The following is an 18,343-nucleotide window of genomic DNA, read 5'->3' on the forward strand; positions in this document are numbered from 1 at the left end:
GGGTAATTTGTCTTGTCAGGGAGCAGGGAATATTATCCCAGTCTTTCAGGGGCTGACAGCCCATGGAAATACCTCCCCTTGGTTACAACTGTAAATAATTTTAAGGTAAAATATTGAAAAATCAATGACTGTTTCCTGCAATCTGTCACAAACAAATCAATCATAATCTGCACAGCCAGAGAGTATGATTTGAAGGAGATGAGAGCAGATGTAATTCTTGGCTGGAATCTCTCATTTCAAAATCACTTCACATAATGGTGTCATCATTTAAACACTTAGCAGTCACTGCAACTGCCACTCATAACATCTAGTTGGACAAAACCGCAAGGAAGAGGAGGAGAGATGCCATTGCTGTTATGTAAACAAACACTTCATTTAAATGATTGCAACATTGGCAAATTTCACAGATATAACAGCTAGGATTGTCTCTCCATGAAAAGTCCAAGATGCTTTTCTTTCTTCAACAGAAGACTGTCTATAAATTTGCCTCTCAGAATGCAAAGTGTTTTAAAACAAAACTGAGTTTCACAAACTGGGAGCGATAATATCTGGTACTAATACTATTTCTAAAAATATTTCAAATTTCATTCATTCCAGATTACTCAGAATTACACATCAAATTCCCAAGAGATTAAGAAAGCACAATTGTCTGAGGTACCTTTGTCTTTTTAAGAGCAATAAGGATTTCAATGCTTCTTTGTCCTCTACATATTACATTTCACATCTAATTTTCATTAAGTGTACACCGACTCAACTTCAGAGCAGGTAACCACTGCAGAGTACAGGGGAAAGAAAGTCATAACCTACATAAATTAATTGATAATATATTTTCAACTTGCACTCAAAGAGATTAACTGTTGTATATGGAATTACATTTGTATAAAGGATCAATTTATACATAAAGAATTAACTACTGTGCAGTCAAAATGCTATAAACTGATCTTTGTAAATGTGAATCATTTGTGTAAAACTAATCTATTTTTATAGAGTAACACTAATGCTTGGAAATTATTTCCTCATTTGCCCCCCCAACTCACCCCAGACTGCATTTTCCCCCTGACACTACAGCATTCGAGAGAGTTCTGTGCAGATCAGCCAGGACAAAAAAGCAGCAGAGAGGCTGAAACTGTTGTGCAACAAATAACGTGGGCCTAAGCCTGCATTCCTTGCACAAACAAAACATGCAAATGCTCATGGAGTGTTTCATTCCAGAGTCTATAATTTGAGCTCTTAATCTTTAATGTGCAGAGCCCGTTATCACATACTCATTTTAATCACATTAACCTTACCAACTCATATTTCTGAATATTTATCTCACAACTGTGAGACTAAGGAAAAAAAATGCAATCAAAAAGATGGAATTATTTTCTCTTTTCTTGCAAAAAAAAAAAAATCCCTTAATGCTTTTTTTTAAAAAATGAAAGAATAGGGCACATTGTGCATCTAAGTAAACCTCTCCAAGGTTTTCCTTCCTTTAGAGTAGGCTTTAAGTCTCTATCTTCTACACGGAAATCACACATCTCTAACTTTTTATAGATACACATCAAACCCACTATTGTTTGTAGCAGCTGGACAGATTCTTTCTTAGCAAAATATAATTTATATTAAAAAAAACCTCCCACAACACCCTGAAGTCTTAGCCCAGAAGAAACAGTAACTGCCTTAGAGGCTACTAAGTGAGTGTAGGAAAACTGCAAATACCAGGAGTGAAGTGAATCAGCTCACCCTGGGTAAAGGCAACTCTGTCGTGAAAGGAAGTGGGAGAAGGCAGAGGGTGAGTAATCACTAAAACCAAGAGTAGCTCCTAGAAATGAGTTGCAGAACCTCACTTTTTCCCTAGATGAGATCTATAATGAAGCTATCTGATAAAGAGACAGCCTCAGGCTCATCAGCCCTTTCAAATCTCCTCCCTGGCCAAATGACACTTGCAGAGGGAAGACCCTGCTTACTACACAAAGCCATCGTAGGAGGGAGAAGCGGTGTGCCATACTGAACATGTCGGCATCTTCTCCAAGTGCCATTCCCCTGAGCCAGGTTGTTATTTCTCGTGACAATCACCTAATTAGATGGGTCAAGAATCACAGAAGATAGAAGAGATCTATTCTTCCTAATGCCAGTTCTCTTATTTGTAAAAATGAAGGCAATGACTCTTCCCCTCCATTGTAAGACACTTAATAAATGTTAATAATAATTAAGTCAGTCACATCTCCCAGACAACACTGTCAGATCTTTTCTTGCAATATCTGAGAACTATTGGGCTCAGGAGAGAGCTCCCACAGGTTGCAGGCAGGAAAAGACTCGCAAATTCTGTTCTTGGCAAGAGGTCACAGAGGGCTGTGCCACAGCAAACACTTCACAAGTGCTCCCCGACAAAGGAAGCTCTAAGAGGAACAAGCAGCACATGCTGTGGTGCTACAGACATCTATGGACAGCTCATGGGTCACCATGAGTACTATTTTCTGCTGGACAAAACATTAAGATGTTATGATAGCTAAGAGGACTGTGAAGTCTTTCTGGTTAAAAAGTTGAATTAGCTTCAGTTTCTTGAATGAAAAGGTACTTCATTTCATCTTTTTAAAGAAACAAAAGAACTACAGGTTATGGGAAGAGCTGAAAAAATAAAAGACACTGACTTAAAAGAAACTGGTAGCATTTCCTCTAGTACCCACCTTCTCAATTTACTGCTCTCACTCAACATGTTCATTCAAGCCACTAGTATGTGTTAATTTATTTAATGCAACTCCACACAATCACTGCACAGTAAAGCAGTGCAATATTACATTATGCACTATTACTGATACTGCATTCCTGCCATTACTCTACCTGATGGAAGTTTATAGTCTTCATGTTTGGGTGTTATGCAAAGAATCCTGATTCGACACAGCTCCTGCCTTCCAACTCTGTTCTTCCCTTCTTCAGCAACGCTTAGGCCAGTCTCACTGAGCTCATCTGGAGAGGACAAGAAGAAAAACGGGCATACTTACTAGAGCACTTGTCACCTGCACCACGTGGTGTTCTTCACAGAAACAGGACTCTGATGTATCTGGAAACATTAATTCTGCACTTTGTTAGAGACAGTACCACAAAGGAAAGTGCCACTACCTTTAAGCCTTACTTAATGAATCATAACATACACAAAACAAATTACTTACCATTAATTCTGAACAGGACTTAATACAGTTAAAAAGAGCTGCAAGTCCAGATGCATTCTGGCTTTGTTTGAGGTTTCTTCCTGTACTTGGGTGGCTACAGGATAGGACAACTACTGGATTTGTTTTCCCCATCGTGGGCCTCGCTGTTTCTGCTCTTGGGTGCATTCTATAAAGGCAAAAAGTGGATATATGGAGACTGAGGAAATGGAACAAAAGGGTAGTATTTATCACTCACTTGGACAGCAGGTTTCTCATACAAAGATTACAGACTGAACAACACACTGAACTGGCATGTTTGAGAAGTCACAGACACTGCACTAGCACCACATCCCACTGGATGGTGTTCGACTCTGTTTTCTAAGAGCACATCATAAAGAGATGCTGACTGAAATCAAAGTTCTGTGGAATATAGAAATGTAATGGTATTAGCTAATCATCAGTAATAGAATTAATAACATGCTTTTTGCTCTAAAGCACAAGCATCTAGGTATGAGTATGTACACTAATGTAAATCTGAATGTTTCTGAGAACAGCAGAGGGTTCCACTCAGGTAAACAGAGGCAGAATTACACAATTATAAGTAATAAATATAAAAAAATCTTATAATATTATAAGATTATAAAGTTACATGAACAAATCCGTGCCAGAAACTGAAAGAGAAGACAAGCCCAGGGTTCAAGACTCCTAGTCCGTTCCCTACTACCAAGTCTTACACTGGCTGAGGTGATGGGAAAAGCCTCTCAGCCGTTCCACAGCCTCCCATCAGACAACTACCTGGGTGACCTCAGTTTAAGTGACACAGTAGCAGAGCTTACACCACAGAGAATATCAGCTGAATTTTAACTGAAGCAAGAAACTAAACACTGAAGTAAACTTAAGAAGAAAGAAAGAGAAAAAAAAAAAACTTAACTTTTGAAATGTAGGCTCTGGAGTGTTGTCCCCTTCCCAAGAGTGATTCACAGAACCTAACGCCTACAGAAGCTGGGTAATGGTAAGGTTCTCCCTAGGCAACAGCCAGGAAGTCAGCACAAAAAGTAATTCTTGCACCGTCAATATCATAAAGAAGTTGTAGGCACCTTTTTATAATGACAGAGTATTCTTAATAAAAGCTTCAAGCAGGTTTTATAGCTGCATATTATCCAATGAGACCAGTAATAAACAGCACTGTAGCGTTATTTAGTGCAACTCCAATACGCCAAGAGTCACAACCTCAGTTTTATTTATCACGCAGGCTAAAATGTTGGTTCTGGCTTTACAGTAGCAGCCAAGCCTGTAGCTATCTTATCCCAGCACACTGACATCTGGATATTGATACTTTGCTACGCGATATGAAAGAAGAGCATAGTTACCTAATACAGCTTAATTGAAAACAGGGGACCTACATATCATACCCTGCATTATTCTACACAAAATCAAATCCGAAGGGCATCAAAAGTCCCACAGATGACAGCAGACAATATTTCAGAGGTAAATTCTGGGTTCTTGATATGCAATAGAAATACAGAGAAATGCTGTGAAATGATGTGCTTATGAAAAGAAGGCTAGTTTCTATTCTGGTGGGGGGCGAGAGGTGAGCTCAGGAAGATGCATCTCCTTCGGGAACAGTAGGAGAGTGACCAGCCACAAGTTTATTAGTATAGTAAAGTCCCTGTTACAGTGATCCACATGCACCTTCAGAGGTCCAACTGGCTTGCTTTTCTCCTTAAACAATGATTTATCTTTTTTTTAATATTATTCTAGCTCTACAAACACATTTGCTTCAATGTGCAAAAAACTGCTTCAGGAATCATTTGTACCACTCACATGACAGAACAGAAATATAAAATACTGTTAATAAAAATCAGAAATCATGAATGGTTAAAAAGCACTCTCTGGGTGTGAGGCTAGAGAGGCTGCCTGGCTTCATGCCTCTCCGGAGGTAACGCCGAGCCCTCGCAAACGCCAGCCATAGGGACTGCAAAGCTACGCGAGTAAAGCGGGTATAACACAAACCCTTTGGAACACGACACTGCTATGAGAAGTCACCCACCTCTAACACCCACACTGGAGGCCAGATTCCAGCTACGGGAGCTCCCACCACACTGCAGCACCTGGGAATTTGCTATGATACAGAAAGCTACAGACACAGACACATCCCATAAAATGGCACAGAGAGCCGTAGCCATCCCTCCTGCTGAGGTGCTCCTCTTTCACCATGAGGAGTCACCTAACAGTAGATGTGGCTGGCTGTGGGTGAAAAGCCTGTTTCAACATGAAAGATAACAGCTTTTCATTTTTTCCACCAAAGTCAACCATTAGTAGAGTCTGTTTTCTGCATACGCCTGTGAAACAGTAAGCAAAATAAACCCTGAAGACATTCTTAACTTAGTCCATATTATGCCAACAAATTCAAGCAAATCACGCTAGTTAATTACAGGAAACTGAAATACAGTTTCAGGTTCCCCCATGACAGTGTCAGGATCTCTGGAGTTACATGTTCAGTACAGTAACTCCCTGCTTAAAAGGCTTGCCAGCTGCACTTCTGTGTGTGTGGCTTTATTCCACATGCTAAACAGGTTTGGTGACACAAGTTAAAAAAAGGACTGAGACTGATAAACCACATTTCTTTTAGCAGACAAAAAAGTGATTTTATATAGAATGGCTTGCTGAGAAAAGCCAAAGTCTATCTAAGCTACTCAATACCTAATTGCTAAACATGGAAGAGTTATTTTACGTGTTCACGAGTTTACACCTCTGTCTCAGACTGCGAACGTGGAGAGTGCTAACAAGCAGAGTCTCAGGTAAGGCAAGTGCGGGCAGAAGAGAGAGCAGAGAAGTGAAGGGTCTGTGGCAGAGCTCTTCCCCAGATCATTCACCTAAAAGCCACCAAACGCTGGCATGTCCACCGCAAGGACTGACCCTGTAACTCCCAGCGCTTCATCTCAGGGACACCAGCAGCAACACACACACGAGTATCTGCAGGAAAATGTCCCTAAGTTTTACTGCCAGTGCTTCAGCACATATCTTAGGCTCCTTGTTTTAGCTCTCTCTCAGTTAATAAGGTACTAATTTAACATAGAAAATCACAAGCCACTCCCTCCTCTTTGCTCTCTAATTAGTTTTAGTTCCACAGTAGTGCAAAGGTGAGAAAAGGATTTTTTTCTCTTCATGCTTATCAAAAAAATAAATATTAGGATATAATTATTTCATTATTAGTATAACTTGTTAATACTTTTAAATACAGTGTATGAAACACCTCTTCGCACATGTTTCCAGCAGTAATTTTCACTAATGTCTGAGCCTTAGCATTTTCTTCATAGGGACAGCTTTAAACACAAGTGTCTGGGAGGAGAGTTATTTCTTTTTTTCTTTTTTTTTTTTTTTAAAAAAGAGGTTTCCCTTAACATCACATACAGATCTCTTGGTAATATATTCACAAATTGAAGTGGAGGAACAAATTATTTGGTAAGTGGCTAAGGGCAGATACTGCGATAAAGAAATATCAAGAAGGTTTGGAGAAAACAGCCTCCTCCTCATCTACCCCTGTGAAAAGAAAAGAAGTTTAAATGATCTCCTAATGCATCTCCCTTCATAATTCATGCCGAAAGATGACATTTTCTCAGGATCTTAATTAAGATAATGATGAACACCTGTGTCGGCATTCTTTGGCAAGACAGCATTATCCATCATAATCTTTTAAGTACTCTCAAAAAAAACCTCAACAAAATTGTATGAGGGAACAAATCTGCTGCCCCTCCTTGCACTAAGTTTTACATCTCAGGCACACACAGGAACGATTAGATCTTTAAAGACTGTAATAAAAGCGGGATCGTTAGATTTTAAAGTTTCAACAGAAAGTAGCTATTAAAGTAATGAAATTAAGTTGTATCATCTCCAAGATATACCCAAGTTTAACTCCATCCCCTACCAGCCACCTGCAGCCAAGCCGCTTGCAGTCAGAGCCTGCCAAAGGCTGTACTTGGAGCATACAGTTTGTCGTTATTTTCAAGATCATCCCAAGTCTTTTTCCCCTCCCAGAAAGAAAAATATTCACAGCTGATCCCTATAGGTTCATGCACTAATTTATTAAGCTACTTCATGCTGTATCATATATGTTTGCACACACTAAATGAAATTATGCAAATGAAGCTAGTGTAGAAAAACAAATATGCAAGATCAAGTCCTGCTACATTTTGGGTCTGCACGTTTTGTGCAGTCATCTCAAATGCCAGTTCCCCTCTCATCAAAAACCCCACCAGAGTCCAACAACTAAAGTAAGCAAACTAAACAGCTTTGCAGGACCAGCCCATCAAACTGAAGGCTATAAAAATAATTACATTATTTATTTGTTTATACAAGCTGAATTTCAAGCCTTGCTTTAAATAAAGCGAAGAACGCAGAGCCAGCTTGTAAATCCTACCATCATTAAGTAAGAATTGAACGGCAAATGTTTCTTCTATTGCATTAACAGCTTAGCTTCCAAGAAATTATGGTGAAAATATACAACGTACAGAATTTTAATATCAACTGCACTTATATCATTTCACTGGCAGCTGCAAAGCAAACACCTGATACCAAGATCTTATCCATACCTTCAAAGGTACATACCTTCAGTAAAAGTGAAGAGAAGCCGCAAATGTATCCTCAAGCCCCACATTTATTAGTAAAGCTGACAGAACTACACGGACTAGAGTCCTGAAACAAACTTTAATCAAAGAGCTGAAAAGTCCTGCAAAGCAGATTAGTCTTAGGCTTTCACATTTTAATATGCTTCTATCGAAGGAAAAAGTTGCTGTGACCAGTCGTTCAGTAGAGCTATCAATGAGCAAATAAAGCAGAAAATAGAGACATCCTTAAGAAATGAGTCTCAAATTTGACACAAAGTGAAGGTGACAACCACAGCAATAGAACTATAAACTAAATGTTTCAATATCTCGAAGAATTATCTACAGTTCTTTTAAAACTGCGAAGAATATAACAGTGGCATAATGCGGGGAGACTGTCGGTTTGATAGACACTTACAACCCTGATGGCATAACAGCCCGACTGCTACCGTTTATTAATCAGCTCTGGTATCACGTTGCAATGCATGAAAGTATGCATGAACTCACCACAGGTTCCAAAACGTACGCCTACAGAAGCACGGTTAGTGGAGCATCAGAAATAAAGAGGGTAATTTTACATGACGTTAAACTTACCTCCTCCTCAAAAAAGTCAGATGCAATGGGAAGATGGTCAAAACTTCGGCTTCTCCCTACAAAGAAACGGGCAAGGAAAAGCAGTCACTCCTTCTCCTCACACATGAAATGAACGTTAAATGTATCAAGCTCTACCAGATGGTATCTCGCTCCTCGGACGAGGGGTATTGTCAGAGGGTTACGCCAGAAGCGCTTTTGAGTGGAAAAAGGAGTGCGGTGCTTTAGAAGCAATAGCTAAAATTAACCTAGGGACAAGTATCAGTGACACGGTGCAGCTGAAAACTGATGAAAGTGCACACCTGTGTGGATTGAGCATGTAAGGGAGCCGCGAGCCGGCGCCAGACCCTGCCCGGCTACCGGAGACTGAACCCGCTTGGATTTTTACAGAGAGGAGGAAGCACCGTGCACTTCCACGATAAGAAATGAAATGAAATGAAATGAAATGAAATGAAATGAAATAATAAAATAAAATAAAATAAAATAAAATAAAATAAAATAAAATAGCCAGACAAAGCGCTGCTCGACAGCGGCACCGAGGAGGGTGCCGAGACCCAGCCTGCCCCGCCAGGCTTCCGTAAGCCGCTCCCGCCACCGCCGGTTTACTGCGGGGCCCGGTGCGGACGGCGCGCCAGCGCCCTCCGGCAGGGCGCGGGGGGACACCGGCCCCGGGACCGCAGCCGACAGCGGCTCCGGTGCCGCCTCCGTGGGAGCGCCCGGCCGGCCGCGGGGCCCGGGAAGCCGGGCGGCACGGCCGGCCCCGCGCGCAGGGCGACTGTGATACCCGGCCGACAGGGGGCGCCCCAGCGCGGCACCCCGCGGCCCCGACGTACGTTGCCGCGCCGCTTCCTCACCTCGCCGGCCGGGGCGGCCTGACCCACTGCCGCCACGGGCGCAGCCGAGCTGGGACAGGACGGGACGGGCCAGCCCGGGTCTGGGACCCGGGAAGCGGCCGCCTCGACCCGCGACGCCTCCGCGCGCCGTCCTGTCAGCGCCGCTTCCGGACTCCCCAGCAACGGCGCCGGGTGCCACCACCGCCCCTCCGCACCCCCTCCTTCACGCGCGGAGGGACAGCTCCGCAGGCCAATAGAAGGAGGGAAAGGCCCACCGCCGGCAGGAGGGCAAGCAGTGATACGCCGCGAGGGGCGGGGGCGGGACTGGCGGGACCACAGCCTGCTGGGTAGCGTAGTGCGGGCCGCGCCCGCCCCGCCGCCCCCGGCCCGGCCGTGAGCTCCCCCAAAGACGCCGGCGGGAGAGCTCCTTGCCCTCCCCGTCCCATCCCTTCCCGCTGAGGCGGCGCCGCCGCCACCCCCCGGCCCTGCCCGCCACGCCCTGGCCCCCGCAGCGGGGCTGCTGGGGGAGGCTCAGCCTGTGCCCTGCCGTTTGGCTGGGGGGGCTGTGCCCGCCGTCCGTCCCCAGTGTCCCGGAGAGCCCCTGCCCCGCCCCGCCCGTTTTAAAACACACACCGCCCCCGTCCCCGCGTCCTGCCCGCCGGAGCCAGCGGCGAGAGGAACTGGGGCTGGGAGGTGCCAAAGTTACAAAGTTAAAAAATAAATTTAAAAGATAAATCTAATTAAATCGTGTCACCCGGGGAAGGCCCGGCGGGGGCTCGGGTGGCCGGTGGCGCGGAACGGCGGCGGAGGGCAGGGTCCGCGGCGGCGGGAGCAGCGCCCTGCCTCAGCCACCAGAGGAAAAAAAAAAGCCAGGAGGGAATAAATCGGGATATGTTCCTGTTGGGAAATATATCTGGTGGAATCAAAGGAGATTACATCTCCTGATCGGGGCGGATTTACCCCGGTTCATATGGTTTTAATCTGCTTTCGCCTCGACCCTGCTATGAGTCGGGGAGGGGGAGGATACCTGGGGTGCTCTTTAGATCCGCGGGCAAGCCCGCGTTCGGAACGACTTCTGCAGACCATCTCCGCCCCCGCCGCTCCCCTCAGTATTCCCCATCTCGCGGGACCGGCGCCCCGCGCTCGGCCCCCAGAACCCTCCGCCAAGCCAAACCCTGCTCCTCGCCGGGGCACGGCGCCGCGCCCCGGAGACCCCCCGCCGCGGCTCCGCTCGCACAGCCGCCGCAACAGGTCCGGCGGCGGGGCTGCCCCGGCGCGGCCCCCGCCCCGACGGCGCGACCAGCCGCGCATCCCAGCGCCGCGGGACCGGACCGGGCTGCGGCGCGCCAAATTCCCGCTGAAAAATCACCTTTTTTGTTTCGCAAAGACAAACTGAGACCATCGCCGCCGCCGCCACCACCCCCGTATATTCCACCTCCAGTGATTTAGTGGAGGGAGGGGCAGGGGGCAGAGAGCAAGAGGAGGGGTGGCTGCGCAGAGGGGGAGCCGGGAGGCTAATAAATCTTATTAAATATCTATTTTTTTTTTCATATACTGATTGGCTTGCGTTCCGGCGCAGCGCTGCTCCGCACGGTATTTAGCACATGCAGAAAGTTGGAGCTGATCTTAAATGGCTCGGAGGTGACTGCAATCCAGGAGCCGGCGCACTCGAGCCTCTGAGCGCTGGGGAGGGCCGAGGGAAGCGCGGAGCCCTCCCGCTGGTTGGGCCCAGCCGCGGCAGCCCAGCGGGGTCCTGCCAGTCCTTCCACTGACAACACCCCGCGAAGGAGGAGCCTCGCCGGGCCGCGCAGAAGGCGTCAGGAGCTGCAATTTCCAACTTAGCATCTTGGCAGGACCCTTCGGAAAGCGAGAGCGAGGAGGAAGGCAAAAAAAAAAAGCCCCCCAGTGCAAGGGGGGGAGAGAGAGAGAGGGAACGAGTGAGAGAAAGAAAAAAAAAGAGAGAGAGGGGGAAGCGAGGGGGGAGAAAAAGGAGGAAGCGGTGCCAGGCTGCAGGCGAGCGCGGAGCAGCAGCCTCGGCACAGAGCAAGGTGCCGCCGCTGCCCAGCTGGCGAGGGCGGAGAGGCGCCCGCGAAGCCCCGGCCGCAGCGGCCCCAGCCCGGCAGCGCGGCGGCTCCCTCCCGGCGCCTTGGGCTCCCGGGTATATGTGTGCGCCTGGCCATGTCGTATCCTCAGGGTTACTTGTACCAGCCGTCAGCGTCCTTGGCTCTCTACTCCTGCCCGGCGTACAGCACCAGCGTGATCTCCGGACCCAGGACCGATGAACTTGGGAGATCTTCTTCGGGCTCCGCTTTTTCCCCTTATGCCGGATCTACAGCCTTTACCGCCCCTTCCCCGGGTTACAACTCCCACCTCCAGTACGGCACCGACCCGGCCGCCGCCGCCGCCGCCGCCTTCACTTCCTACGTGGTAAGAGCAGCCCCGGGCAGCCGGCACCGCGCGGGGCACGGCGGCATCCCGGGGGCGCCTGTCCCCAACCCCCTCCTCTCCCCTCCCGGGCCTGCTTTTTGTTCCGATTTTATTTGTGAGATATCGGGAACAAAAGGGAGCGCGGCTCCCCGCCTCGCCGCCCAACTTTCCCGCATCGCCGAACTGTGCTGCCGCACACTGTTGCTGGCGGCAGCGGCGGGCAGGGCCGGGCGCGGGGGGAGCCGCCGGCACGGCCCGGGCGAGACGGGGCTGAGGCAGGAGGGGACCGATTTAATTCCGAAAAAAAAAAAAATATATATATATATATATATAATATACATAAAACAGCAATCGTAATTCCGTAACAATTAGCTGCTTGTGATTGAAAAGGCAGCGGCCGGCGACGGGAGAAATCCGGGCGATAAACCTAGGCAACTTTTCTCTGCACGGCGATAATTAGGCTGCTTAAATATTGCAGAGCTCTAATCCCATGGCCGCGAGCCGCTCCGCGGGCGCTGCGCGGGCAAGGGAAAGGGAAGGCAGAGCACTGCGCCGCCGTGCGCGCCCGCGGGGCACCGCGGGGCCGTCCCGGGGCATCGCCGCCGTAGAGTCGCGGTCGCCGCCAGTGCCCCGCAGTTCCCCGCAGTTCCCCCAAAACCCGGGGAGTTCTGCTCAGCCTCTCCCCTCTGTTTAGAAACAGAGTTTCACGGTTTTTTTTTTCTTTTTCTTCTTTTCCCTTTCATTTTGTGTTTGTCTGTCTTATTTATCTATATTTTTCTTTCCTTATTCTTTCTCTATTCTTCTCTTTTCTCCCCTTTATTTTTTTTCTCCTCCCGCCCCTGGCCTGGCAAAAGAGCGGCCCGACCCGGCCGCCCAGGCCCGGCAGGTTGCCCGCCGCGATCACAGCCCGAGGGAGACGGGAAGGGTCCGTCCCACCCCTCCCACCCCCCCACGCCGTTCACCGACCCCTCGTCGCGGTGCTTGGTTTTCTGAGTTTGCATTTGGGGGAGAGGCGCTGGATTGCTGCGGGCGGCCGGTGGCCTCCTAGGGCCGGAGCCTCCCGGTTCCAGCGAACCCCCAGGCCCTTCCGCCCGTTCTCCCGGGAAGGAGCCAGGGGAGAAGCCGGGCAGGGCCCGGCGCCGGGAAAAGGCGATGGGGCGCGGGCGGGGGCCGCGGGCAGGCCCTGGCGCTGCCCTTGCCGTGTCATTGCCGCCCTGCGGCCCCCTGACCTGGCCCCGCCGGGCCCCTCTTCCCTCTTTCCCCAGGGCTCGCCATACGACCACACGCCGGGCATGGCAGGCTCCCTGGGGTACCATCCGTATGCGGCACCGCTCGGCTCCTACCCCTACGGGGACCCCGCGTACCGCAAGAACGCGACGCGGGACGCCACGGCCACCCTCAAGGCCTGGCTCAACGAGCACCGGAAAAACCCCTACCCCACCAAGGGCGAGAAGATCATGCTGGCTATCATCACCAAAATGACCCTCACCCAGGTCTCCACCTGGTTCGCTAACGCGCGGCGGCGGCTCAAAAAGGAGAATAAAATGACCTGGACCCCGAGGAACCGCAGCGAGGACGAGGAGGAAGAGGAGAACATCGACCTGGAGAAAAACGACGAGGACGAGCCGCAGAAACTGGAGGAGAAGGGGGACCCCGGGACGCCAGACACAGGTAGGACATCGGGCTCGGACGGGCCACTGCGGCCGCGCCCTCGGGGATGACCCGGCCCGGTGCGGCGCGGCCTGTCCCCCCATGAGCGGGCAGCCGGGGCGGGGGGGGCGACGTAGGGCAGCTCTACGGGCCGGGTGACGGCGGGACCAGGGAGGAGGGAGGGGGAGGCGGCGAAGTAGGTGGACCGGTTTGGGGGTGCCGGGCGAGCCCAAGAGCTGCCCCCCATCCCTCTCCTTTCACGACCCCCCCCCCAGGAGCGGCGGATCCCAAGGCAGCGCCGGGCTGCGAGCGCCTCCAGGAGTCCCCCGGCCCCCGGGAGGCCGAGGGCGGCCTCAGCGACTCGGATTGCAAAGAGCCGGCGGAGGAGCGGCTCGACGGGCCGCCCGTCCCCCTCAAGGCGCCCGGCTCTTCACCGCTGGGGCCATGCCCGTCGGGCCGCGGGCTGCCGCCGGTGGGCGGCGAGGAGCCCCCGCCGTACCGCCCGCCTTCGGCCGCCGCCGGGCCGCCGCACGCCGCCGACCTGCACCCTCTGCTGCCGGCCGCCACCGGCGCCTCCGTCATCCACTCGCCGCAGCAGGCGGCCCTCGCCAAGCCCAAGCTCTGGTCGCTGGCCGAGATCGCCACCTCTGCGGACAAGGCGAAGGAGGCCGGCGGCGACGCGGCGCCCCCCGGCCCCGCCGTGCTGGGCGGCAGCGGCCCGTCGCGTTCACCACCGCGGCCGCGCTCGCCTGCGGCGCAGTGCCCCTTCCCCAACGGGGCGGTCCTGCCGCGGCCGCTCTACTACACGGCGCCCTTCTACCCCGGTTACACGAACTACGGCTCCTTCGGGGCCCTGCACGGGCACCCCGCCGGCGGCCCCGCCGCCGCCGCCCCCGGCGCCCACTTCAATGGATTAAACCAGACTGTCCTCAGCAGAGCCGAGAGCCTGGCTAAAGACACTAAAATGATCAGGAGCCAGTCCCAAGTAGACCTTTGCAAAGACTCACCTTACGAACTGAAGAAAGGTATGTCCAACATTTAATATCGGCTTCTCTTCCTTACCCCTCCTGGGACTGTGGTTTTGTTCTTTTATTATTATTTTTTTTAATTTATTGAGATAAATAATAAATTGCTTTAGCAGTTATTTTTCCACTACCAAAAGAAATACAAAACAAACAGAAAAAGACCAGCTCCCCCCTCTCTCCCAGCACCCCCCGTCAGAAGTTTATAGAGGCTATTGGAAATGGCTGGGTGGAAACCACCCAGAAATGTCTTAACCAAGTGAAAAGCAAACGAGTGACACGCTCTCTCTCACACACACAAAGAAGAAAGATTTGTATGAAATCTTATTCTGTATATTTAATGTAGCTTTTTGTATTTAAATTGATAATACAGTATCTTTGAAGTAAATTATGAAATCAAGACACCTGTACAGGCATTAATGTTGTTTTCGTAATATAAATATATACATTTCTGTGTCTTTTTCCGAATTGTTTCATAGTTTTAAAATATATATATACAAGTTTAATTTAATTTTTTATGCCTATTGTTTCTTTTTTCCTTGGGTGTGAGCTAAGCTATAATACAAAAAAAAAGGTTATACTTATTAGATACAAAAAAAAACCCCAACCCCAACCCTGCAGCCGCCTTTGTAAAATGCAAATATTTAATTAAAAGAGATTTTTAACAGAATCAAAACCACTCTTTTTTTTGCAACGGGCAGATAACGTGCGTAGCTGCGGAAAAAAAAACAACACAAGCACCCACGTTTTGAAAGGGACGTGGGGTTCCGTTTAGGACCTTACAGCTGTACCTTTAGCAAAGTGACTGACAATTTCTGAAAGGTCGGGCTCCGGCGGCGAGAGCCGCCCGCGGGGCCGGGGAGAGGCGAGCGGCGGCGGCACCGGGACGGGGTCGGGCGCGGGAGGGACGCTGTTTAAGGAGGTAAAGGCTTAAATCAGGCCATGCACAAAAGCACTTGTTCGAAGCACCAAATCGAAACGCAGTCCCATCTTTTAACCTAATTACTTCCAATCAGTGTCGTGTTTTATGCAAAGCAATCAGCTGGTGAACTTTGCTAATGAGTTCGATTTTCTGCCAGATTTAGCCCGCGTCGCGGCTGCAGAGGTGCTGCGGCGGCGGCGGCCGGGGACGGGGTTTGCACAGGCAAAGGCACTCGGTACGGCGGAGGACGCCTCGGCCCCGGCCCCTTCTCCCCCTCCCCACCCCCACGCGTTTTGCACCGCTGCCCTCGGCCCACGGGACGGCGCGGTCTGGGCGGCCGTCCGCGACCGCGCAGCCCCGCGCAGGCCCGGCCGCGGTGTTTCCCGGCGCTGGCAGGTAGGTGTCACACTCGGCCCGAGTTTGGCTCCCGGCGCCCGCTCGGTTGTGCGGGAGCCCCGCGGGGCCGCCGCCCTCCGCCCCGCGCATCGCCCGCGACGGGTGGCGGATTGCGGCGGCCGCCGGGGCTGGGGACGGGCTGCCGGGGCGCTCCCAGCCACCAAACGTTCCCCATGCAGGGGGACTGAGAGCACCCCGAATCCTCTCAGCGCAGCGGGTCTCTGGGCAGGTTAGGTGCTCCCCAGTGGCACCCGGCGCGGAACTTCGAACCACCTCCCGAAAGTCGGTCCCGGGATCCGAGCAGCCCGGGGCCCTTCCCAACAAATAACGGGGAGGAACTGTTCCAGCACCCGGGGACGAGCTTTTCCCCGTTCGAACCGGATTTTGTGGGTGTCAGTTGTATGCGAGCGCACCGCGGCTGTCAATGTGATGAAATATCGCTGGGACCGATGGAGCTGGTGCCCAGACACCCCTTCGTTTTGGGGTGTGTGTGCTGGTTCCTTTTCCTTGACGAGACAGATAATTATTTTGTAATATCTTCAATTTGGTCAGAGAGATTTATTAGTCGTAACAGGTCTATTCGTGCATATTTACATTTTACGGGATTTTTAATAGTAGTTTGTATTTTATGTTTTTTAAGATGCAGTTCACGTTCACTTGGTTATACGATCTATATAAATAATCTGGTTTAAAATCAAAATTGTTTCAAGCTGAATGCGTAAAGTATCAAATATTCCTGGGACAACAGTATGTTATTTTGTCACTTTATAAATTATAAATGAATTTTTAAAAAAACCGCTTGAATTCCTCGGTTGGATCTATTATTTCCAGTCAGGAAGACCTGCAGGAAAGCGTATTTTTCGCGTAGTTCTTTTGGGTTCACCTGCCTTGTTTTAAACGGGAGAAAGTTCGCCGGTGTGGGGCAGGGGCAGAGCTGGTCCGGGCAGGATCAGCTCCGATGTGGGGGATTGAAGGCAAACCGCCCGCCGCTCTCCCCTTCCAACTCAGGTTCTAACCGGCACCTTTACTCCCGGTGGACATGCCTCCGGCTGAACTCCCGGGCGCCCTTCGCTATAGGGAGCCGACAACCCCCCATCCCCTCCCGGACAGCGCTCCGGAGACAACAAGTCCCGCGGTGGAACTGCTGTCTCAAAATAAATAAGTTGTAATTATTCATCTAGCTATGGAATTTTTTTCTTTAAATTGTCGCTCTACCTTTCCCCAGCTGATCTTCCTATCTCTGAAAAAGCTATTTTGCAAAGCAGCTTAGGAGCTTCGCTCGTTCAAAAGCCCTATTCCTTATAATCGGGGCTATTTTGAATAGCTCTATCAGCGATCTCAATACGGTTTTCGTTTGATGTATAAATTCCTAAGGGAATTAACCGTTTCCTTTAGGTTGCAGCCTGTCGCCTATTTAAAACCATAACTATTATTGTAGCCCCATCGATTTCATACAGCAATTTTATTCCTCACCCTTCTCCCCTGCCAAGGGAGGTGTACTGCACAGCCTGTCTTTCAACACAACCATGATTTTTCCAGTTTCTTTTTTATAACAGAGCAGGGGGGAGGGGATAGCGTCTGCTCTTTTTTTTTTTTTTTTTTTTTTTTTGTTTAGGACTTTGGCATGTAAATTTGTTGTTAAACATTTTGAGGCTATCTTAAAATAAAAATACTGTCGGCTGCCAGTTAAAGCTGCCGTAGGGTATTCGGGAGCAGCCTCCGGAGGGGCCCGGAGCGACACTTCACGCTGGGAGCGGACTCCTGCCGGGGCGCCAGGCAGGGCCGCCATCCGCCCCGCGGGGCCGCCGCTTCCGCGGAGGTTTGGGAGCAGGAGGGCTTCCTCGCCGCGGCTGAGCGGTTTTGAGTCTGACGAGGGGAAGGAGCGGGGTTGGCCGCGGGGCCTTGCGGGGCTTGGCTCCCACCAGCGCGCCTGGGAGCAGGTGCTTGCCCACGGGGGCAGGTGGGAACGTCCCAGCCTCCGCAGGGCACCGCTCCGCCCCCGCGGGAAACAGCTCGCCCCTTTCCGCCCGCTTCGCCCCGGGCGCACGGCGGCAGCGCCCGCCGCGGCACTCGACGGTACCGGGGGGGAGCCGCGATCCACTCCGCGCCCGGCCCGACGGCACGGTCTGAGCTGCGCAGGTGGCAGCGAGGTGCAGCGCACGGTCCGCCCCCTCCTGTAGGTGACAGTCCAACATCCCCCCAAAAGCCCGCAGCGCAGCCGAGAAGCACGTTGGCCCATCTGTCCTGCCGTGGGACCACAGGAGCAGCTCGGTCTCCAGGCCGCGCCGGTCGCCGATCGAGACCCTGGAGGGGGCATGCGGCGGCTCCCGGCGGAAAGCTGCAGCCCGCCGGGCAGAGAAGGCAGGTCCCGTCGGGGAGCCACACCCGGCCGAGCCTGGGGCGCCCTCCCCGGGAAGGGAAGAGGCTTCCCGAGGGAACCTCCCGTTAAGTGCCCCTGGGCCGGACGTTACGGTCCCGGTGGGCCCATCGCCTCTCCGGCGCGCCAGGGAGAACGAGATCCCGGGCGGGGCCGGGCTGCAACAGACGGTCGCATCACCGTGAAATTCCTCTCCATTCTGAAGGAAAACGGACGGAACTGGAACTGGGGTGCGGTTGGCAGCCAACACAGTCCCCGAGCTCCGTCGGGGACGGCGGGACACCCCCCCGCTTCCCGTACCTCCAGCCCCGCTTCTCAGTCGCGGAGAAGGAGGGCGGGAGAGGCGGGGAGCCTGGCGCAGCCCGCAGCCCCGCTGTTTTCTCTTTCACG

At 51.3% G+C, this 18,343-nt stretch overlaps 1 protein-coding gene across 2 annotated transcripts; it reads left to right on the forward strand.

Moving 5' to 3' along the window:
- Positions 1–11,337: 11,337 nt before the first annotated feature.
- IRX5 (iroquois homeobox 5) lies at positions 11,338–14,278 on the forward strand (the record flags this gene model as incomplete). Of its 2 annotated transcripts, none has more annotated exons than XM_084270354.1 (3): positions 11,338–11,586; positions 12,852–13,257; positions 13,512–14,278. In XM_084270354.1, 3 exons carry the CDS (start codon positions 11,338–11,340, stop codon positions 14,276–14,278), a joined length of 1,422 nt encoding a protein of 473 aa, XP_084126480.1. The 2 variants fall into 2 exon arrangements, with proteins under 2 accessions (XP_084126480.1, XP_084126481.1); XM_084270355.1 differs by having other exon boundaries at positions 13,515–14,278.
- Between the last annotated feature and the right edge of the window lie 4,065 nt (positions 14,279–18,343).

This window comes from Gallinula chloropus (assembly GCF_964237585.1).
Source record: "Gallinula chloropus genome assembly, chromosome: 13".
NCBI lineage: Eukaryota > Metazoa > Chordata > Aves > Gruiformes > Rallidae > Gallinula > Gallinula chloropus.